The sequence below is a fragment of a genome, unplaced genomic scaffold, assembly GCF_019419815.1.
Source record: "Pyrus x bretschneideri cultivar Hongxiangsu unplaced genomic scaffold, Pyrus_bretschneideri_v1 Contig47, whole genome shotgun sequence".
NCBI lineage: Eukaryota > Viridiplantae > Streptophyta > Magnoliopsida > Rosales > Rosaceae > Pyrus > Pyrus x bretschneideri.
Window position 1 is genome coordinate 3,305,696 of NW_025999784.1, and position 22,916 is coordinate 3,328,611.

General features: G+C 36.2%; 2 protein-coding genes and 1 long non-coding RNA gene across 5 annotated transcripts; all 3 read left to right on the forward strand.

The window, feature by feature from the left end:
* The first annotated feature begins 1,505 nt into the window (after nucleotides 1-1,505).
* LOC125469919 lies at nucleotides 1,506-4,321 on the forward strand. The gene is made up of 2 exons (XR_007252214.1): nucleotides 1,506-1,925; nucleotides 3,744-4,321. It is a non-coding gene; the product is annotated as an uncharacterized LOC125469919 (long non-coding RNA).
* Nucleotides 4,322-4,651: 330 nt separating this feature from the next.
* Nucleotides 4,652-6,244, forward strand: LOC103956188. Its single transcript, XM_009368136.3, has 3 exons — nucleotides 4,652-4,924; nucleotides 5,047-5,278; nucleotides 5,396-6,244. The coding sequence occupies exons 1-3, from the start codon at nucleotides 4,679-4,681 to the stop codon at nucleotides 5,866-5,868; spliced, it is 951 nt and encodes a 316-aa protein (XP_009366411.2). The 5' UTR covers nucleotides 4,652-4,678; the 3' UTR covers nucleotides 5,869-6,244.
* A 5,087-nt stretch (nucleotides 6,245-11,331) lies between these two features.
* On the forward strand, nucleotides 11,332-22,650 carry LOC103956186 (stromal processing peptidase, chloroplastic-like). 3 transcript variants are annotated; one of them, XM_009368131.3, is made up of 25 exons: nucleotides 11,332-11,482; nucleotides 11,585-11,772; nucleotides 12,592-12,835; nucleotides 13,619-13,860; nucleotides 14,002-14,200; nucleotides 14,450-14,500; nucleotides 14,730-14,837; nucleotides 14,933-15,121; nucleotides 15,227-15,511; nucleotides 15,609-15,710; nucleotides 16,107-16,241; nucleotides 16,368-16,592; nucleotides 17,468-17,671; nucleotides 17,789-17,959; nucleotides 18,221-18,370; nucleotides 18,981-19,118; nucleotides 19,305-19,532; nucleotides 19,642-19,794; nucleotides 19,880-20,006; nucleotides 20,087-20,219; nucleotides 21,103-21,223; nucleotides 21,313-21,393; nucleotides 21,506-21,607; nucleotides 21,813-21,963; nucleotides 22,200-22,650. In XM_009368131.3, the coding sequence occupies exons 2-25, from the start codon at nucleotides 11,594-11,596 to the stop codon at nucleotides 22,280-22,282; spliced, it is 3,801 nt and encodes a 1,266-aa protein (XP_009366406.1). In that variant the 5' UTR covers nucleotides 11,332-11,482; nucleotides 11,585-11,593; the 3' UTR covers nucleotides 22,283-22,650. The 3 variants fall into 3 exon arrangements, with proteins under 3 accessions (XP_009366406.1, XP_048424049.1, XP_048424050.1); XM_048568092.1 differs by having other exon boundaries at nucleotides 20,093-20,219; XM_048568093.1 differs by lacking the exon at nucleotides 11,332-11,482 and having other exon boundaries at nucleotides 11,633-11,772; nucleotides 12,615-12,835.
* Nucleotides 22,651-22,916: the final 266 nt, after the last annotated feature.

Below are 22,916 nucleotides of genomic sequence, written 5' to 3' on the forward strand. Positions count from 1 at the left end.
GGGGCAAAACTGTCATTTCACACCTACGGTACGAATAATCCGGGATGGGCTGTCACACTAAAACTAAAAATATATGATAAAAAATTTAGTCATAAATATAAATATACTAATTGTAACATTTTTAACATTAAATGAATATATTTAGAAATAAAAAAATATTTTATTATTGAAATAATTAATGACGTTATCAATACCCAATGACCTTGATCAAAAATTGAAAAGGAGTAGGATTTTAATCAATGGAGTAGCAAAAGGAAGGATGAGAACCTAATTTCTCCAAGTTATAAATATAATACAATGATTTTAAAACATAAAAACTCATCGCAGGCTATTAAATTTGGAATGTGCTATCCACACACCCCATTTTACTTCTCACATGGCCCGTAATAATTTCTATCCGTTGATCTTCTTTAATTCATTCGATCCAATGACCGAAAATTAAAAAGGTGTGTGAGAAGTAAAATTGGGTGTGTGGATATCACACCCCTTAAATTTTTGTGAATATGTAATATTATCTATGCATGTTATGTTGGACATTTGATTACTTTTAATATATATATATATATATATATATATATAATTAACATGATGTTTAGTAGATTTGTAAATACTATACTTAAAAAAAAAAATTTAAAATAAAAAAAAGAAGAAGAAGAAGAAGAAGATGAACAACTTCTTTTTTTATAATTTGTTTTTGTCCACATGGTCTTCATCTTGTCTTTTTTTTTTTTAAGTAATTTTTTTTTTCAACAAACAATATTGTCTACACTATGGAGAAGGGTTGACTTAGCCTCAGAATGTGCTAGTAATAATGTAATTCGAAGTCGCATTTTTTTTAAAAGCGTTTAATGAATTTTAATTTTTATATAATCATAAAGTTTTACTGTATTAGTTTCAAGTAATTGACAAAGGTAAATTAGTAAATTTATAAGCCAAATTTTGACTAAACGGATTATACGAAAGTAAATTAAAACTTGAGAGGTGGTTTGTGTAATATTTCAAACGAGAAGAAGTTTTGTAAAAACTCAATAAACCTCAATGAGTGTTTAGTATGATTAACTCGATGTTATTGCTTGATAGATGTGTGGTTACAAAAATTATTTTTTACTTAGTTATTTTTATTGAAAGTTGTAAGGATACAAAAAATTGCATTAATAGTAGATCATGTCTGTTTTTAGGAGGTGGATTGTCTGCCCTCCCATTTCCATACTCTCCTAAGTCCTTCTATTTGTGTGATCACGGTTAAGCTACGTCAATAATTTATATTCCTATTACTTTTTGTTTTATTATTTCTATAAAAATTAATATAAAATGTTGACGTGGCTTAACCGCGTACATAGAGCATGAAGAGAGTATGAAAATAAAAGGGCAGACAATCCACCTCTCTGTTTTTAATATGTAGCCATTGAGAAAAGAGAGACACTAGTCTGAAATCGTGAATCGAACCAAAGAATCAGCATTATTACACTCACCAACATTACATGAAGAATTCGCATTTGATACGATTTTCGGGCACGATCCAGTTCAGTATTTGTCGCTTAAACTATGGATCGAATATACTGTTCGATCCGATTCTTAAAACCACAAACATAAATAAAAAAAATCTTTTTCTCATTTCCTTCATATTGGGCCGTGATGGGCCCATGTCCATCCTAAAACACAGCCTAGTAACTCCTGTCTTCTTCACCAACAGACGTGCAGCTTTTCAGACCCAGGTAAACGCTTCGGTTCCCCGAAGGGCTATAACTGTTTTTTCAAGCTTTTCTTACTATTGATTTTGGCATCGAAGATTCCCTTGCTTTTTCATCTTCCTCGTTGCGCTGGTGATACATAAATTCTGTACTACCTCTCTCAGTCACCAGACTGATTTTCCTCCCTGCTCCAGGCTCCAGAGGATAATAATTTCACAGCCCTTGGTTTTATGGGTAAGATTTTAAAAGAAAAAATTGATTTGCTTTTCCAACAGCTATATCGTTAAGGCTTTTTATTTTTTATTTTTCGTGTGAATTTCGTTAAGATTTTTGAATTTGAAATCTTTGTGTGTATATATGAACCTTCTGTGCGATTTGAGTTGATGCAATGGACTGTATGTGGTAAATACCCTCTTTTGGTGTGATTATATTTTAATCTCTCTTCACTTAGCTGTTAATGACTTAATGTATTTGAGAATTAATGAATCATATTCATATCATGTGCAGCACTGTGTTAGGAATGTTAACCTAACTTACATGTTTGTAATTGTATCTTTACCAGGTCATCCAACATGCTATATAAATCTTAAATCGGATAGGGAAAAACATAAATATTCAACTTTGCAGTAATGTTAATGATTTTACACAACACAGTGACTGAGAAAGCAAAATCAATTTTAAGAGTAATCAATGTAATTTGGGGCACTAAACAACCCATAACATGGTAATGATTTTGCTAACTTTGAATTCTTCGCATAGGACATACTCATGGAGTAAAAGGTTTACCTTGTGTTATTGTTCGTTCAACTTTCTGTTGCATTAAACATTCAATCTTGGAACACTTTTACCTCAAAAACCACATGTCATGCTGATTCTTCGTGTGTTGTTGGAGAGTGTATTAACTGGTGGTGTGAAAAATTACTAACTAGCTCACATTCTAGATGGAAGATAGAATAAATGGGCATTGTGTGAATGAGTAAGATTTTAATTTCTGCTAAATTAAATTTAAAATGTGAGAGCGGTAAATATAGAATCACAGTTCTATTCAATGTTGTTTCGTGATAATACAATTTGAACCTAAAAGTATAGGGTAATGCTAGAGAAACTAAATTTGTGGACTAAATTTGCAAACTAAACGATGTGTCACTAATAAGAAATAAGCACGTTAATCAACACTTGTGTAACAATCCACTTATCAACTTCCATGTCATTTAGTTTGCAAAATTTGGTCTACAAATTTAGTCTCCCTAGCTTACCTAAAAATATAACTTATATAACAATGAATGTCAAACTGTTACTTTGCAAAGTGCTCTTACATGAGCTCTGTTTGTGTTTGCAAGATACCATTATTTGGAAGTTCAGTCTTATGGGAAAAATACGAATGAAACTTGTGAAGACTAGGTGTCAATAGGATGTGGTAATATTAAAGAAAGGATTATGGATAGAATACATTTCAAACGGATTTGATGTAACTATATACCAGGAATCGGTTAAATCTGCATCTCCTTTATTATTAACCGAATCCCTATATTTGAACTTTGAAGTCATTCCTTCCGAGTGGGTCCACAAGTGTAAATTGGTATGAATGTGGAAGAAGATTGACAGAAAAAAGAATTCAGTATTGTATATAGGGTACCCTGGCTGTCCATTGTCCAAAAAGAAAGATTTGACTAGAAATTCTGTGTATCTGGTCGTTAGTACTCAGTTGAAGGTTGGTCTTCGGTTGGTGTTTGAGATATGTTGTTGTTTCGCCTATCAATGATTCATGGTTTCATCCTTCATCAAAGTGATATGTTATACTGTGCTTTGTGAAGAAGTTGATGATGGGTGGAACTTTCATCCATTTCCTACTCTGTATACGGCTGTGTATCAAATCTGTATGTGGTTGCTGCTTTAATATCTAAACAAGTTATATTCTTTTAGTGTAGAATTGGAATGATTTTGGGCTTTTTGAGTTTTTGGTCATTCTGGAAACAATACACAATAAAGTTCAAATCAGAACTTCTCAGTTGTTAATATAATTGAGTGTTGAAGCATCTCTATTGGTCCTAGTGCACAAATGAATTTTGTGGATGAGGATGCTTCTGGCTCTGGAGACGATGCAAACATGCAAGATGGAAACAAGAATCATTCTGGGATACCATCAAGTTCAGGTCGTCGAAAGAGAAGTCGCAAGGCTACCGGTGATGCTATAGTGGATGCTATGCTCGAAATAGCTGCTGCTTCAAAAATGAGGGCAGCAGCAATATTGAAGAGCGAGGAACGGTTTTCTATAAGCAAATGCATAAAGGTATTGGATGACATGTCAGGCATCGATCAGCAGATCTACTTTTGTGCATTGGATTTATTCGAGAACTCCAATGCGAGAGAAACTTTCATATCTCTTAGAAGTGAGAAACGACTACCGTGGTTGCAACGCAAGTTTAGTGCTTCCTCTAATTGAATAGATGAGCAGTATTATCGAATTCCTTCTTTTTATTTTATGTGTAGTTGAAGTGTCAAAGATTCTTATGGGTTGTATTGAGTTCACTCCGAACCGTTGATATTGTAACTAGTATGACATTCTATTTTACGGCTGTGTCATTTTTTGGATTGACATTAGAGGGTATTTAGTGGATTTCTATTTTATATTTTTATGAAATTAGAGGAATTAGTTTCCATTTGATGGTTTATTGTTTTTGTTTGAAGGCTGGCCACGCCGCTCAAGTGATTGTCTTGTGTAGTATCTTAATTTTAATTTTGCAGATACATCAGCTGTCATGGATGATTTTGACTTAGAATTGGAAGAGATGGAACTAACTGCAGCAGCTGCTGGTTACTATTATTATAACAGTATTACCAGGCAACCTTGTCGTGGTCTGTCACCTAGTAAAGCATCTGGATTTATGACCGAAGTCCTGAGTGGTCATGATGATGTGTTCCAGGAAATGTTTCGGATGGATAAACATGTGTTTCACAAGTTATGTGACATTCTCCGGCAAAGAGGAATGCTACGTGATACTGCTGGTGTTATGATAGAGGAGCAGCTGGGAATCTTTTTGAATATTATTGGCCATAATGAACGCAACAGAGTTATCCAAGAGCGATTTCATCATTCAGGTGAAACCATCAGCCGTCATTTCAATAATGTGTTGAAGGCAGTCAAGTCACTGTCACGCGAATTTCTACAAACACCAACCCCCACCAGACCTTCAGAAATCCATGGAAGCATTAGATTTTATCCATATTTCCAGGTTTTAGTCAAGTTACATACTTTTCTCACTTTATTTATTTATTTATTTTGCCATTTACTTTTAGTTACTATCTACTTTAGGATTTGTATCTTATAGCAACAAAATTATCTGTCTATTCTTAGGATTGTCTCGGAGTCATTGGTGGAATGCACATTCCAGCCCATGTCCCAGCCAAAGATCAATCCCGGTTTCGAAATAAGAAAGGTGTTCTTTCACAAAATGTGTTGGCAGCTTGCACGTTTGACCTTCAGTTTATATTCATTTATCCTGGCTGGGAAGGCTCAGCTGCAGGAGCCCGTGTGTTGAAGGCAGTCCTTGATGATCCGCATCAGAATTTCCCTCGTATTCCTGAAGGTGCGCCTTCGATATATTATCTGTAACATGCTGCCTGTAAGCATTATTTCTTTATCATGACATTGCACTTTGTAATGCCATCTACAACTTACTTTTATCAATGATTTTATCTTGCAGGAAAATATTACCTTGTCGACACAGGATATGCAAATATGAAAGGCTTTATTGCCCCATTTCAAGGCGTCAGGTATCATGCTAATGAATATAGAGGTGCAAATCAATTACCTAGAAATGCAAGGGAGCTATTTAATCACAGGCACTCATCTCTTAGGAATGTCATCCAGAGATCTTTTTATTTGTTGAAGACTAGGTTTCCGATACTCAAACTTGCTCCTCAATACGCATTTCATATTCAAAGGGATATAGTTATAGCTGCGTGTGTTCTACACAATTACATCCGGCGTATGTCAAAAAAGGATTGGCTGTTTTCGAGTGCGGAAGGGACAAAAATGGATGAATTGCCTGATCTCGATGAAAATCTTGACACAGAGTTACTTACTTCGATACAAGAACATGTTGCTTTATCAGTGAGAGAGTCAATTGCCACAGAAATGTGGGATGACTTTATAAATAAATGGGATCAATGGTAACTGTCAGCAGTAGCTTTTATTATGGTGATATTTTCAAACCGTAAGAGGCATCCTTTGACGAGGAGCAAAGCAAGGAAGTTATTGTTTGGGATACATCTTAGCATTTGGTCTTTGTCCGGCTCAAGACGTAAAACCTAGCTTTTTTTTTTTTTTTTTATATAGAGAGGTTAAATGATGCAGATACTATGATTGTGATAATTGTAATTATTTGTAAGAAAGTGCTATTCACACACCTATTTTTACCTTCCACACACCTCTGTTAATTTTGGCCATAGATCTTTAATTCATTCTATCAAATGGGTGAAAATTGGGAGAGGTGTGTGGATAGCAGTACCTATTTATAATTTGACCATTTCTGCTGTGAGGCCGTAACTAAGGAAAGTACTGAGGATCAGTTTTTTTTTCTAGGTTCATTTAACATCTACAGAGATTAATCATGACACAAAAGCAATTAAATTTTAATTAGCATGAGTTTAAAATCAAAATCAATTTGTATGTATTTTTACGTAAATAGTTGATGTATTTTTCGGTGCAAATGCTCTCAGAACTCATATCTAAGCATTCAAAGTCAAGGTTTGTCCCAAAAAAAAAAAAAACAAAAGCATTCAAAATCAAGGATTCAAAACCTAAATCTAAAGATATTTCAATTGGAAAAAAAAAAAAAAGGAAAACAAAACAAAAAATATTTCAATTGAATAGTGGTTTTTCAAATAAAGTAAGTAGGAAGACAACCAAAACAAAACAAAAGCTTTACGGATAGGAATAGGATAATGTCCCCAGATTTTGCTCATCTATTATGTGAGTCCGCTTATTTAAATTTTGTTAATCTCTATTTTTCCACAAATTTTGCTTATCTATTATGTGAGTCCGCTTATTTAAAATGGTCTTTGAAAGTTGTCTCAAAATAAATTACAATTTATATGCAAATAACAAATGTATCCATTTTTAATTATACCAAAATCTATTATGATAAATGTGACGACCCGTTCTGAATTATTATATATTTTTCTCCCCGAGTGTGTAAAGTGATGGCAATGCCTCGTGGTTTAGTGACGTGGATGTACACATGTAGTTTTAAATTATTATTTCTACCATCGTACTTAAATTGTACTCGACGCCATGAGTGTGCTAATGTGAACTAGGGTCGAATCGAATTCGTAACGAAGAAGTTACGAACAAACGAGTGTGTAAATGGGTAGAAATATATTTTTATGGGTTAGCTATACCTTACCCACCAATCACCTTAGTTCATGATTTCTTTGGCCCAATTAAATTAAAAATCTTTCTCCTTTTTCCTTCTGCCCAATCACGCACGCACACACCTTCACTCTCTCTCTTCTCTCGGACCTTCTTCTTCTTTCTTCTCCTTCCGTACACTCGAGCCACCTTTACCTCACAATCATCATCAACACATCACAGATCGAACTGGAAATCATTACCATCGCACTCACCTTGACCCCACGAACTCATTGGTACCTTTAGGTCGAGGACTAGACGTCGGAAATTCAAGAACTCGCGAGCTCTGGCGAGGTGTATTTTTCTACGTCGGGATCGTGGTCTTTTTCTAAGGTTTAAAGGCTCGAGTGGGTCCTAATCAATTTTATAGGGACCCTAGATTGGTTTTGGAGCAATTTGAACTTTGGAATAGGCGAGAACATGGAGTTACAGGTTGGCCGGTTGTTCCAAGCCTTATTCCGACCACTTTTCGTCGGTTTTAGGACCTCAAATAGGTAAGATTGTGTTCTTCTAGTTAAGAGCTTCAATTCCATATAAAACTCATGGAATTTGGTTGAAAAATGATGAAGATATTAAAGTTTTAAGATTTTCCAGAAACCAGCGGCACATACCACGGCCGGCGGCGGATTCCGGCGAAGCCACCGGATAAAGAGGAGTATATTCCGTCAACTTTGACGGAATATATCGACAGTGTCAGGTAACTCCGTTACCTTTTAAACGGAATATTCCCTAACGTCGTTAGGGATTCCGTCAGCGTGCCAGGCACGTGCCTGCGCGTGGCTAGCTCGTGTGGCCGTGCCTTGGCCGGCGCGTGAGATGTCAGGAAATTAATCTACAAATATCGGGGTGTTTGTATTGTTGAGTAGGTCACGTTGGTATATACAAACATCCCATTTGAGCAACGTATGAGAAGTTATTCCTAGGGTTTGTGTATGTGCTTTAAAATTAATGTAAAATTAGTTATTTCGCATATAGGTGAGACGTACTCGAAGGACTAGTGTGGTTAGGCGAGACTTAGGGGCTACGATCCTGCTACTTACTAATGAGTGGGCTTTCTTTTCTATATATATGTATATATGCTTATGATTCCCATAAACTATTTTAAATGAACATATGTTTTAAATGCCATGTCATGTGTGCATTATGTGTTAGTATTGCATTAGTATAGCTATGCATAGTATTGGATGAGATTGTAGAGGCTCAGGTGAGTACATCATGATGGTATTGGTTGCGTTGTGTGTGGTTATAAGTTGATGCATTTTGAGCTCATTATCCTACACCGCGGTGTTAGTGCTCCCGCCTTGGCCAGAACATAGTCCTTCACGTGATGTTCACCTCCCGCACCATATGCTCACCTTGGATCCAAGTTTGGTGCACATCCCTGTCGTACAGACCACAATAGGTGGTTCCAACTCATAGGTGACCTGCGATTATTCGCACAGCCTTCACGTGATCATAGCACTTGAGCGTACTTATCTACACCCAACTCTGTCGTACAGACCATAATAGGTGGTTTCGACTCATGTGCAGGCAAACTTGATGAGCTATAGATTCAATCGTATAGGTCACATTAGGTGACTTCGGCTGACATACTATTTTACATTGATTCGTATCACCTGGCTTACACATTTTATGGTTGAACATCTTGACATGGCATACCTCTATTTTCACTGCTTGTAAGCATTATCCTTATGTACCTACGTGTTGTTATTTTCTGGGAAATTATACAGGTTTTACAATGAGGGGTTAGTATGTTTATAAAGACAACTGTGTTTTCAAAAGCTTTGTTTTTGCCCACTCACATTTTCTGTTTTGCGCCCCTCCATGTTCTAGGTAGCTAGTCATCCTTGGTGGCTCACGAGGACTTTCACGGCGATTCTGACATCTCTATAAATAAGTAGGGATCTCTTCCTTGTTAGTATAATTAGTACTTAGTTGGTTCGACTGCACTTTTGTTTACCTATGCTCTGATATTTGTATAACTTGCTTGGTCACCTTCACTCACTTATATTATCTTAGTTTAGATAAGTTTGGTTTTAGGTTTTTTATTTATTCGCTTTTCTTTTATTATCTCTTTTGTTGCACATTTTGCTACGTTACCCTCACGTGACAGCCAGCACGTCTTGACCTTGGTCGGGGTGTGTCAATAAAACTCCACAACCTCCCCTGATAATTTAATTTTATTTCAAAATTTTAAGCAAATTTTTTTTTACTGATTTTGATTTTCCTCTTCTTGTTTTTTTTTTCCTTCAACCAAATGAGAATGTAAAAGAAAAATTGAGTAATACAGTCACACCCCAATCTCGAGACACGTTTAGGATTGACACGTGACGTTAGGTCGTAACTGGACAACCACATACAATCAAGCTAGATGTTGTACATCAATAATATACATACACAAGCACTCATAAACCAATTCAGTGGTATCACAAAGTGAAGTAGCGAAAAAAATCATAGTTCAATTATCCTTTCCTCTTATTTTATATTAGACTGCACCCTGAAACGGGGTCAAGCCATTCATAGTTCACTCTTTGTTATACTTTGGCATTTCTCATGGCATTCCTAGCAAGAAAACATAGAGTTCTAGACAACTCTTGACATAAGTGATGCACCAATATGTCATTCAATCTTTCACATACCTCAAAATAATTTCCTACAACAAAACCATAATCAATACCAACTAACATTTCAATGAACCAACTATGCACAAAAAATCACATTTAACCACGTTAATCAATCAATAAGATCAAACATTACTTCACGAATTTTAACAAAGTCAATTTTCGTAAGGTTTGTCGTAATTTTCTACCAGTTACAAACACGAGCGTAATTTTGAGCAACTTCTATTCACAAAAATCTAATATTTCAGACCAATTCAGCAAAATCAGTAGGAAGCGGATTCTAGACCAACTCAATAAAACCATCCTTAAAATGCGTATGGTCTCCTAATGTGGATTAACCGGGCATGACCACTTATGGAACGATGTAACCAAATAGGTAGTGACCCCTTCATGTTGATTAACTAGGCAGAACTATAGGCAAACAAATCATAATGTGGGCCTCAATGCGGATTAAACAAGCATGACCATATGGTTCTCTAATTCGGATTAACTAGATAGAACCAAAAGCAGACAAATAATAGAGTGGTCCCCCATTGCGGATTAATCAGGCAAGACCTTCGGCATACTTATGATAGTATGGTCCCCTAATGCGGATTAACTAAGCAAGACCATCGATGTACCACACTATTACATGGTGCATTCTCATAATCAAACATCTAACGTGCTAAATACTACATCATGAAAACTACATCACACATCATACATAATTCATCACCCTAAACCATAAACCCTACCTTATCGATTAAACATAACAACCAAATAACTAGTCACCCAACATACAAGTTCTACATAATAACTAAACATAACAACCAAATAACTAGTCACCAACGATAAGTTCTACATAATAACTAAAATATGGTGCCCCCCTCATCTTCTCATACCAACATTTCTCATTAACAATACTCTTATCTAGAAGCCTAATAATCACATAGGTCCGCCATTTGCACGTAAACTGAGGTACACATTGCTAGAGACTAGAGTGGCATGTTGACTAGAATAGGCCCAAAAGCTTTATTAAGTCTTTAATCTGTAGACTTCGGTCCGAATATGGTTGCTAGATTTATTTCCCTTCCTCATTATCACCTCAAAAAAGGGCTTGCCGAATTTTTCTTGAGGCTAAGTGTACTGCGGCTTCGGTCAAATTAAGGATATTTTATGTACCCTTTAGCCTCACCTTCTATCCATGTGTTACTATGTTTGTATATATTTGTAGGGATTAGTGAATGAGATTTGGATCTGATGACTATCTTTTGGTTCTGCGTCTTTGGTGAAGAAATTTGGATGTAGCGTGGGTTTGGTACTTTTGTGCTGCGATGTCTTGTTTGTTTTCACCACTTGGTCGCTTTCTCTAGTGATGTTGCTTCGGTAGCTGCTAGTAAGACTTTTGTAGCGGTGATGGCAGCAGACGCTACTTTTTGCGGCTAGAAATTAGGAATTTGGATTTCCATTTTAGTTTTATTTAATTGGACTAGACTTTTATGTATCTGTTTCTCCCAAATGTATGTGGGTTATTTTGCCTTCCTTTGTGTTGGCCTGTAACCTCTTATCGGATCAGTAAAATTATATTTTCTTTCAAATAAAAAAAAAAAAAAAAAAAAAAAAACCTAATGAAGAGGAGGGCTTCGTATCCAATATGTCGCTCGCACCCAAAGCCCCCTTAGGCTTTTGCGGCACACAGACCCTTTGTGTGTAACGCCCCTTGCCGCACAACTGACTCAGAAAGTCAGGACTCAGGTCAGGACCCAGGCGGAGGACAAGTACGTGGATTATAATTTACTTCAACTCTCTCTCTGTGTCTCTACCTCCATATTATCTGATCAACTCCAATTCTCAAGTCTCAACTGAATCTAAAATCGCAGAGCAGAGCAATGGCAGCTTTAAACTCTCTTGTTGTAAACGTCCCCCTAATCCATCCGTCCCGGAGAATAAGCAGAGACGACGACACTTATTCGAATAGGCGGCCGAATTCGGTGGTCTGTGTTCGCAGTGCTCGTGGTCCTCTCACCCTTTTGCATATCAATCGTCTGTCTTTATTTTCTCCAACCAGGTAATTTCATCTCTCTTTCTTTCAAATCCTAGCTTCTGCCTTAGGGGTTTCTATGCTCTCTCTCTCTCTCTCCCTCTCTCTCTCTCTTCATAGTCCTTGTATGTATTCCTAATCTTGATATTTAATCTTGGTAGTGTCACGCTAATATCACATGTACTCGTAATAAATGCAACACATCATTTTGAAGACTCTGCTTTTCACACCCCTGTTTCTGCTAATTTTTGGTATAAACGCTGATTCTAAAACAAAAAGAAAAAGTGCACAACTTCTACCATACTTGCTGCTTAAAACATCAGAATTAGGCATTCATTCTTGTTTAATTTATTGATTCTTCCAATTTTGAGGTAGATTGTGTTTGTTGTTTGCTATACACACACACACACATATATACATATATATATATGTATATATGTATATATGTATATATATGTATATATGTATATATGTATATATGTGTGTGTGTGTGTATGCTGGCCCTTCCATTGTGGATCCCTCTATGGAAGGGCTCTGTGTATGGTATGTAGTATATACTATTAGAAAAAGTATGACTGGCTAATCTTTTTGCAATTTGTAGCTCACTGCCTAATCTTTTTCCCAACCGGTTGTCTTTCAGTTCAACCCACTTAACCTGAAGATAACAGTGTTGACTACTATGCACTATGCAGCTCACTGCCTATTTAACATGTTTAATAATTGTGTAGTGTGGACCTAAATATATTGCTTGTGTTAAAATGTTCCTCTATATTATAGTGCAATACATTTTCAGTGCCCTCTATATCACTCTTGTTGACTTTTTGGCCAATTTCTTGTGGGTGAAAGGCGTCTACTTGAAGCTGGTGCAGGTAGATCGGGTGTACATAGAAAGAAAATTAATACATGGGAACAATGTGTCTCCATGCTTGGAGAGCCAGTGACTGAAGCACTTTTTCCAGGAAAGTATAACTGCATTACTAGCTCTTTTTGCCAAAACAGAAGTCGTCGTCGCTGTAGGACATCTACACCAAGGGTCTTTAATGACAAAACGTCTTTTTGTTTAGTCAAGCCTAAACTAGGAAATGTTGCTGTAAGTAGAGCACCCGAAGTTTCCTTCTGTTGATGCATTTTGTTACTCAGTCTTGCATTTTATGCCTTGTGTTTAACTATTAGCTGGTGTGTTTAGATATGTTTGTACCGTATGTCTATATTGTGTGTGCATTCATGATTACATATTTGAGGTTCGGAAATTGTTCTCATTTGTTTGGTACAGTGGCGGGCAAATCCCTGCAAAAACAGTTGAGAAATTATTAATATTATTTTAACGTTTGACATTACAGATTTACAATGATGATTCAGCTCAAAACAGCAAACTTACTGTTCAGTTTGATTGAATTACAGAGCCACATTCTATGTGGGTTGCATTTATGCAACAATAATTTAAGATGTGAAATAAGTTGTGAAACTTAAAGTCTTTCAGTGAATTTTTAAGAAACTTTGCGTTCACAAGACAACGTGTTTTTAAAACAGCTGAAAGCACTTTTAGAGAGAATGTTTTTGGGTTTCAAAAGCACTTGAAGTGCTTCCTGCAAGAAGCACCAGTTATGTGTTCTTTGTAGGAAGCACTTCAACTGCTTTTTCAGGATTCACTTGCATTTTTACTAAGGATTGGCTCCAAAAACATTTTCACCAAAAATGCTTTTAGTCATTTTAGAAGCACTTCCCCAACGAGTCCAATTATCAGTGACTTTTTAAAAAATTTTCATTAGGAAACTAACGGTTACTGGTGCAGTTGAAGGTTCCAATAGGAAACTTCTGCTCTTGCTTTCCATACAGCCTTTTTCTGACTTATTGTGGTCCATATAATTTTTAGGGCAAACATGCTCATGTTTCATACGCAACCGTGGGCCCAGATGAGCCACATGCAGCAAGTACAGCCTGGCAAGATGGTATTCTGGAGAAACAGGAGCTGGATTTATTATATCCTGGAGTAGAAAAAACAGAGTTAGAGGGGTTTTTAAGTTCTGAAATTCCATCTCATCCAAAGTTGTATCGAGGGCAACTAAAAAATGGGCTGCGCTATCTGATCTTACCAAATAAAGTTCCGCCAAACAGGTTGGCCTCCTTACAGGACCACTTATAATTGGTTTATGCTTTATGCTTATGCTGGAAATGCAAAAGCCAGGTTTCATGTGCAGCTTACTTATAAGATAATCTCATATCCCTTACCAATAGAGCACATTTGTTGGAGTTTAGGTTTGAAGCACACATGGAAGTTCATGCAGGATCAATCGATGAGGAAGACGATGAGCAAGGAATTGCACATATGATTGAACATGTTGCTTTCCTTGGAAGTAAGAAACGTGAGAAACTTCTTGGGACAGGGGCTCGATCCAATGCTTACACTGACTTCCATCATACAGTGTTTCACATCCATTCGCCCAATAGTTCAAAGGTCCTTTCTCGTTGCACCAACATTATTGAATTTTTGTCATTTTAAGTATTTGTGGATTTATGTATCAAACAGAACGAATACATAGCTTTAAGGATTTGAGAATGAATATGTAACTATTTGTTTCAAAACTTTGTTATGTTTTTGCAAGAATAGAAAAGACTAATTCACTTTAAGCTAATATGTATATCGCTCTTACAACCTAGGCCTCTAAACGTAATAACATATTGACGACTATATGTTGCCCTCCAGGATTCTGATGGTGATGATCTGCTTCCGTATGTACTGGATGCCTTGAATGAGGTATGGATGATTGATTTTTCTATATGGGCTTAGGTATATTCCTGGTTGTAGATATATTGTATATATTTGTATGGACTTATTATATTGTCTTCGATTCATCACTTCATTATTTTCAGAATACCTTTGTATAATCATCTATTTGACGGAAAAATAAAATTAAATAAAAAAGACTGAACTGGAAGTTGATGGTTTCGAGTTTTATTTACTTGTGCTTCATGCATGTGTACAGATTGCTTTTCACCCGAAATTCCTTTCTTCTCGTGTTGAAAAAGAACGGCGTGCGATTCTGTCAGAATTACAGATGATGAATACTATAGATTATCGCGTTGACTGCCAGGTTTGACTGGGGAGTTTTATTATTTTCTGAAGCCGGTTAATAATTTTTTTTGTTCAGCTATATCTCAACTTTTACTCGTTTGATCTTGGGTGCAGTTATTACAACATCTGCATTCTGAAAACAAGCTTAGCAAAAGGTTCCCGATTGGGTTAGAAGAGCAGATTAAGAAGTGGGATGTAGATAAAATAAGGAAATTCCATGAGCGTTGGTACTTCCCTGCAAATGCAAGCTTATACATTGTTGGGGACATTGATAACATCTCAAAAACGATTTACCAGATTGAAGTATGCAAGAGCTCACTTATTGAACCATTTATATCCTGTCTAGCTGAGTAATTTGTGTTCACTTTTTGAGTCATAACTAGAATAAAATTAGTTGCTTTATTGCAGGCTGTCTTTGGACAAACTGGCCTAGAAAATGAGACAGTTCCTGCACCTGCTCCTAATGCTTTTGGTGCAATGGCTAGTTACCTTGTGCCCAAGCTTTCAGTTGGGCTGACTGGAAGTTCTTCTAATTCCGTTGATCAAGCTAAAATCTTTAAAAAGGAAAGGCACACCGTTCGTCCTCCTGTGAAACATAATTGGTCACTTCCTGGAAGTAATATGGATTTGAAGCCTCCACAGATTTTTCAGCATGAATTGATTCAAAATTTTTCATTTAATATGTTCTGCAAGGTATAAGGGGTCTTGTAGAGTTGCATTAATTACGTGCTTTAGAGATTTAGTTACCCCTCTTTCTCTCTCACTAATATTTGTTGTGGAACTGCTGCAGGTTCCTGTGAGCAGGGTTCAAACATATGGTGACTTGCGAAATGTTCTAATGAAGAGAATATTTCTGTCTGCTTTGCATTTCCGAATTAATACAAGATACAAGGTGCATTTTTAGGGTTACAAGCACAATTTCCAGTTAGCTTAATTAAAGAAAAAAAAAAAGATACAGGTAAAATAGGAGAAGTCCATCAAAATCACGGTAGTTACACCTTCAAAGCAAAATAAAATAATTTACTTTATTTTTACAACCAAACAATCCACAAAAGAGCCAAGATTGTACACCACCAAAGTTTTCTATGAAGATATTGTAGGCTGAATATCCCATTTTTGTAGGTCGTTTTTGAGTGCTAATAATCAGTTACCATCTATTTCTTTTTAAGTGCTAATATCTGAAATGTTCATATTTGTATACCCGAAATCCTGTCATGTACTTAATTTATGTATTTGCTTGAGAAACCTTGCAGCTCTTTGTAAGTTTGCTAATCTTTAGAAATGACAGAGTTCAAATCCACCATTTACTTCAATTGAATTAGATCATAGTGACTCTGGAAGGGAAGGATGTACTGTCACTACTCTTACGGTAACTGCCGAACCCAAGAATTGGCAAGGTGCAATTAGAGTTGCTGTACAAGAGGTTGGTATTTCTATCTTGATCTTCCATACACTTTGGAAAGGAAGTTTGTTTACGATTTTCTGAATGTAGTTTACATGTCAGTTACATATGTTACATAACTCATTTGTTATATTTTATTCGGTGCAGGTTAGAAGGCTCAAGGAATTTGGTGTTACTAAGGGTGAATTAACTCGCTATATGGATGCCTTATTAAAAGATAGTGAACATCTGGCGGCTATGATAGATAATGTGTCTTCTGTTGATAATTTGGATTTTATTATGGAGAGTGATGCGCTGGGGCATACAGTAATGGATCAGAGGCAAGGACACGAGAGTTTGGTTGCTGTTGCTGGAACAGTTACTCTTGAAGAGGTGATGTTCAAAGTCATTATCATTTGTTTCTGTTACTTGATCTGAATTAACCATAAAAGGCATATATAAGCATAACTAGATTCTCTCTCAAAGAAAAAAAAAGCACAACTAGATTCTCTCCCAAAGAAAAAAAAAAGCACACTTAGAAGTTGTACTTTATAATGCTAATACATGCCATATCAATATTGCCAAGTGTACCTGTTACAAATAGGATAGTTCACCATTTTGGACTGCGTGACACATTAGAGTGCTATGTAGGGTCACTTTGGTATATTTTTAACGAGTCACGACACATAAAAAATAAAAGATTGATCTAGTGAGAATTTGTTTAATTTATCATTTATATGATATAAGATTTAATTTATAGTTTATATACTTTATCTTAGTAATAAAGATATGTAATGGAACACAGATGACTTTTTGTGTCTGTTCTTGGTTAAGAACTTGTAATGCAATGACTGCATTCCGTTGTTGATGGAATCTTGTATTATGGTTAATCATAAATGTAATTGTGTATGTATAATTTTGTTCTTTTCTTGGTTAAGACTTTGTAATTACAAATGACTTTTTGTGTCTTTCTTAATCATGAAGATAATTAGAGGATAAAGTTGGAGTCAATTTAGTGGTCCTGAGCATATATGTATATGTGTAGTGATCTGGGGTAACACACACTGTTGGAAAACTAGAAAACAGTGATCATGATGCTAAAATCTTACGAAGCCTTATTACTTAGTCTCCTTTCAAAGTTTGACAAGATTTCAAAGAGTTCAAGTTTTACCTGCCAACTTATAGGCAAAGAAAAATTTGATACTATGAGGCAATGTGCACTGAGATTGATGAACTATACCACATATAATTCAAATTTTTGTGTATAGGTCAACTCTATTGGCGCCAAGGTGTTGGAATTTGTTTCTAATTTTGGAAATCCTACTGCACCCCTTCCTGCAGCGATTGTTGCTTGTGTTCCAAAGAGAGTGCATGTAGAGGGAATAGGTGAAACTGAGTTCACCATTTCCTCTAATGAGATTATAGCTGCTACGAAAGCTGGATTGGAGGAACCCATTGAACCTGAGCCAGAGGTGTCATTTTTTTCATAAACTTAGCTTTCTCACTTTTACTGGCTTAAGTTTTTATATATATCTATGCTGTCAAATTTATGATTATGGCTGATTCTTTTTCTCTTCTGTTTTGCGCAGCTTGAGGTGCCAAAAGAATTGATATCTTCGTTGCAGTTACATGAATTAAGGCAGCAGCGCATGCCATCCTTCATTCCCTGTAGTCCAGAAATAAATGTGACTAAAGTTTATGACAAAGAAACGGGGATCACTAAATGTCGTCTGTCAAATGGAATTTCTGTAAATTACAAGGTATCTCATCTGATGTTTATATGGTAATGGGTTCATTGATGTGTAATTGAAGATTTGGTAATGTTTTTAAGTCAGTCATTTTGTCTTGTGAGTCATGTACTTATTTGTGTAAAATCTTAGATTGACATAGAGAATCAGTGAAAAAGTGAGCAGAGCTTAATCACGAGATACATTATTGTAGATGATTATGGTGTTTAGATGTATATGTGCAGAGTAAAGACTGTTACTAATAATAACAAGTTATATCTTTGTTCATTACAGATTTCAAAAAGTGAGGCAAGGGGAGGTGTAATGCGGCTTATAGTTGGCGGTGGACGGGCAGCTGAAAGTTCTGAGTCCAGAGGTTCTGTTGTTGTGGGTGTACGAACTCTTAGTGAGGGAGGTCGTGTTGGCAACTTCTCAAGGGAGCAGGTATGTCAATTCCTCTCTTTGTCACAATTTTATATATGTCTATATATCAGATGCACGGAGCTTCTTTTTTTTTTTTTTTTTTTTTTTTTGTTTTTTGTTTCTTCAATATTATAGCTAAACTACTTAAATAGGAGTTTGTTTCCTCTTTAATAATTCTATAAATTATATATTTGAGAAAGGTTCTTGGTAAGTAAATTAAGTATCATAAATGCTCATTGTGTAAACAAGCATTCACAACTTCACTAGTTGTTGGAAGAGCAAATAGCTGGTGTGTTCTTCTGTATTCTGTGTTAAATAAATATCTAGTAAATAGTGCATGTTTGTTATTGTAACTTATAACCATAAACTTTTTCTCCCTCCAAGAAATGTGAATTTGAAGCATGCTCATGAGCTTATTCCTTATCATATTTGTTGCCAACTGATGTCATTGAGTTGCAATATTTGTGACATGTATTTGCTTAATTAGATGAGATCCTTAATCATATGCTCAGATTATCCATATTCTGTCTGTAATTATTGTTTAATATTAGGATCTCGCCATTTGTTTCACTATCTTTAATTCCTCATTTTGCTATTATTATGTATCATGTATGCGAATTGTTTTTATCAGGTAGAACTGTTCTGTGTGAATCACCTGATTAACTGCTCATTGGAGTCCACCGAGGAATTTATCTCTATGGAATTCCGTTTTACTTTAAGAGATAATGGAATGCGTGCGGCTTTTCAGTTGCTTCATATGGTACTTGAGGTAACCCATCATAACTTTTAGTCTCTCTATTCTGGTATGTGGATTCCATGAGGGATTCTCGTCATTGTTGTTGTCGACATGTTTTGGGCACAATGTTGTTGTAGTTCCTGCTCTGTAGGAGTCATCTCATTAGAGATGCATGCCTTGTAATGGGTTAATTTATAATGCATGTTTGCTCACTTGCAGCATAGTGTCTGGCTGGATGATGCATTTGATAGAGCAAGGCAATTGTATTTATCATATTATCAGTCCATTCCCAAAAGCTTGGAGCGCTCAACTGCTCACAAACTCATGTTAGCAATGATGGACGGAGACGAGCGGTTTGTAGAGCCCACACCAAAGTCATTGCAAAATTTGACATTGCAATCTGTAAAGGATGCAGTGATGAACCAATTTGTAGGCAGTAACATGGAGGTGCGTAATTTGCTGATTTGTTTGTAGTTTTAAAAAGTATGCACATGATGAATAATTTATAATACACAACATTTCTCATTATATATGGCCGTGTCTGCTTATTGCATAGGTAAGTATTGTTGGGGACTTCTTAGAGGAGGATGTTGAGTCTTGTATTCTTGATTACTTGGGAACTGTAAGATCGAAAGGAAATTATGAGATGGAGAATGCTTATAATCCTATTGTATTCCGATCAGCTCCTTCTGATTTGCAGTCTCAGCAAGTGAGTACACATATAGCTTGATACTTTGGATGACAGAAGTTCTGTAACCTTGAATTGTGCTCATGGTTCATTTACATCTAAGCAGGTATTCTTGAAAGATACAGATGAGAGAGCATGTGCATATATTGCAGGCCCTGCACCAAACCGATGGGGTTTTACAGTCGATGGCAAAGATCTGTTTGAGTCAGCTAGTCATATTTCAACTCACGATGGTGAGTTTATCAAATCTGGAATTAGGTTTTGAATTTGCATCTTATTGAGAGAGGTGTTGTAGCTGTAATTTCTGATGTAGATGCAGAACTGAAATCGGAGGAGCTGCTTATGGTGGATGAGGATACTCAAAAGGATGTGCAAAGAAAACTATGTGGTCATCCCCTGTTCTTTGGCATCACAATGGGGCTCCTGGCTGAGATTATAAATTCTAGGTAATTTTTTTTTGCTCGGTACAAAGCATGTATGTGAACTTCTAGTTTATCTATGAATGTGTTCATCCTTCTGAATGGTCAGCTATTTATGCGCAAAATGTATTACTTTTCTCTATTGGGTGGAGCACATCTTGGGCAACAACCACATTGACCAAAATGATTGTTAAAATAAAAACACTATACTTTTCTTGAAAACAGTACTGAATACCGTTATAAGTTTGGAGGTGTAATTTTCTAAGCATCCGAAGTAGTACAATGTGGGTGGACACCATGTCATGTCCTCAACTGTCTATTACAGCAGACTTTGGATGGATGTCTCAAAATTATAGCACAAAATTTCGTATGCAAGATACTCTGGTTAGGCGTAGCCGTGAAGGCTGAGAATTGGGTTCTAGTCTCCTTTGTAACCAATTACAAAGAAATTGGGAGATGGTTTGCAAGGATATTGAAATGATATGGAGGTGGTGATACTGACGATGGCAGATGTATTTTGGGGTTGGTGATGGTGATAATCCTGTTTTTGTTTAACACATTTTAGGAACCTATAAGTAATTTAAAATACGTCAACCTATCCCGAAATATGGATATATTTATTAACCTAAACCAAATTTATTATTCGTCTTTTACATGTTACTGATGTGGCAGTAATATTATGTTGTATGCCTTTTGTAGCTTTGCAATCCCTCAACATCAAAACGTAAGCCTGTTATTGTTCACCTAACAATTGAACAACCAAATTGACTGATTTTGAAGGACCAAAATTGGAAACTAACCTTTCTGTTATGGGCAGATTTTGATCATTAATTCAAGATGCTATTTAAGACTAATATGTGGTTCTTGTTATTTTTATTGGTGGTGAAGTATTCTATGTGGTTTTGCACAGGCTTTTTACGACTGTCAGAGACTCTCTTGGATTGACATATGATGTATCATTCGAGTTGAACCTTTTTGATAGGCTGAATCTTGGATGGTATGTCATATCTGTAACATCAACCCCTGCGAAGGTGTGTATGCTCTATTTGTATATATGTGAGCAGAATATGTTCCGTCACTTTTCACTCTCTTCACATGTTTAGGTCTATTGAGTATTCAGGTTGACAAAGCTGTGGATGCATGCAAGAATGTCCTTAGAGGTTTACATGGCAACAAGATTTGCCAAAGGGAGCTGGACAGGGTTAGTTTCTTCTTCCTTTTTTTTTTCTTTTGGGTTTTTTTATTTTATCATGTTTTAAAGTAAAGTGGGATTCTCTTGACCACGTCACTTGTTTATTTACTCAAAATATAAGGCAAAGCGGACCCTTCTGATGAGGCATGAAGCTGAGATCAAGTCAAATGCGTATTGGCTTGGACTGTTAGCTCATTTGCAGGCTTCTTCTGTTCCAAGGAAGGTAAACAGAAAGGTTCTTTAGTGTTTACAGATGATAATAATAAAAAAAATATAAGTTGATATTTTTCCTGTACCAGTGCTTAATTATCTCTTTGATTTATAATAGGTGGCTGTTCAGTTGATCAAAAGATAAAAATAAATAATGGCCAATAATCAAATAAACTGTTTACATGAAGATATTCTGATTCTAGTGCTTTTTGTTCCAGGACATATCGTGCATCAAAGATCTCACAAATTTATATGAGGTTGCTTCTATTGATGACATATACCTTGCATATGATCAATTGAAAGTAGGCGATGATTCTTTGTACTCATGCATCGGAGTTGCTGGAGCTCAAGCCGGAGATGAAATAACTGGTGAGTCCAACATATTTTGTACTGTGTTCTACTCTTTTCAATCCGCATACCATAGTTGAAACTTTTAAAAATTCAGTAGAGTATAATCAATCAACAATGGTTTTTACTTGAGCTAGAGTGGCAAAGAGACCTCGAAAGATCTCACCTTTTTCCTCATCATTTTAGTGTTAGTTCCATTCATCAGTTCAACTTGCTTTCTCTATCTCATGAAAACCTGTACTGTGCTACTTCTTTAGAAGTCGAAGAATCAGATGATGGCTTTCCAGGAATCTTCCCTGTTGGGCGTGGTTTATCAACTATGACACGGCCTACAACATGACCTTATATGATACTCGCGGTCTTGCATGTATTACAGAGATATTAGCACTAAGGTATCTTCACAAGCTTTTGAGGTTCTCATTTTTCTTCTAGTCTGGCCTTTATGGGGGAAGGGTGCTGGAAAGTACTTCGTAATGAAATTTGGCTGCAAAGTACTGGAGTTAGTCACTTCTCTGAGGCGCTGAAATTTTATCCCGCCAGGGGGGATGGATGTGGGATACTCATGCTTTTTTTCTTGGACTGGAAGTATTGATTTTTTTGCCTCTGTTGCATGTATTCGTGATTCGGTGAAAATATAGATGGCTTTCCCCATGTATTTTGGCTGATTAGTAATTGCAGTAAAGTCCAATAGATGGCATTTCCCCTTTATTTTGGCTGATTAGTAATTGCAGTAAAGTCGTAATTGCAGTAAAGTCCAATAGATGGCATTTCCCCTTTATTTTGGCTGATTAGTAATTGCAGTAAAGTCCAATAGATGGCATTTCCCCTTGTATTTTGACTTTACAAATTTGTCAGTAGGTCCAACCGTCCAATTGAGAATTGCAGGTCACTTGATGTTAAACGTCCTCATTGCCATAGTTGTGGCTGAACAAATTGTATGCAGCTGCTGTGACAATGCCTTATCCACGTATGCT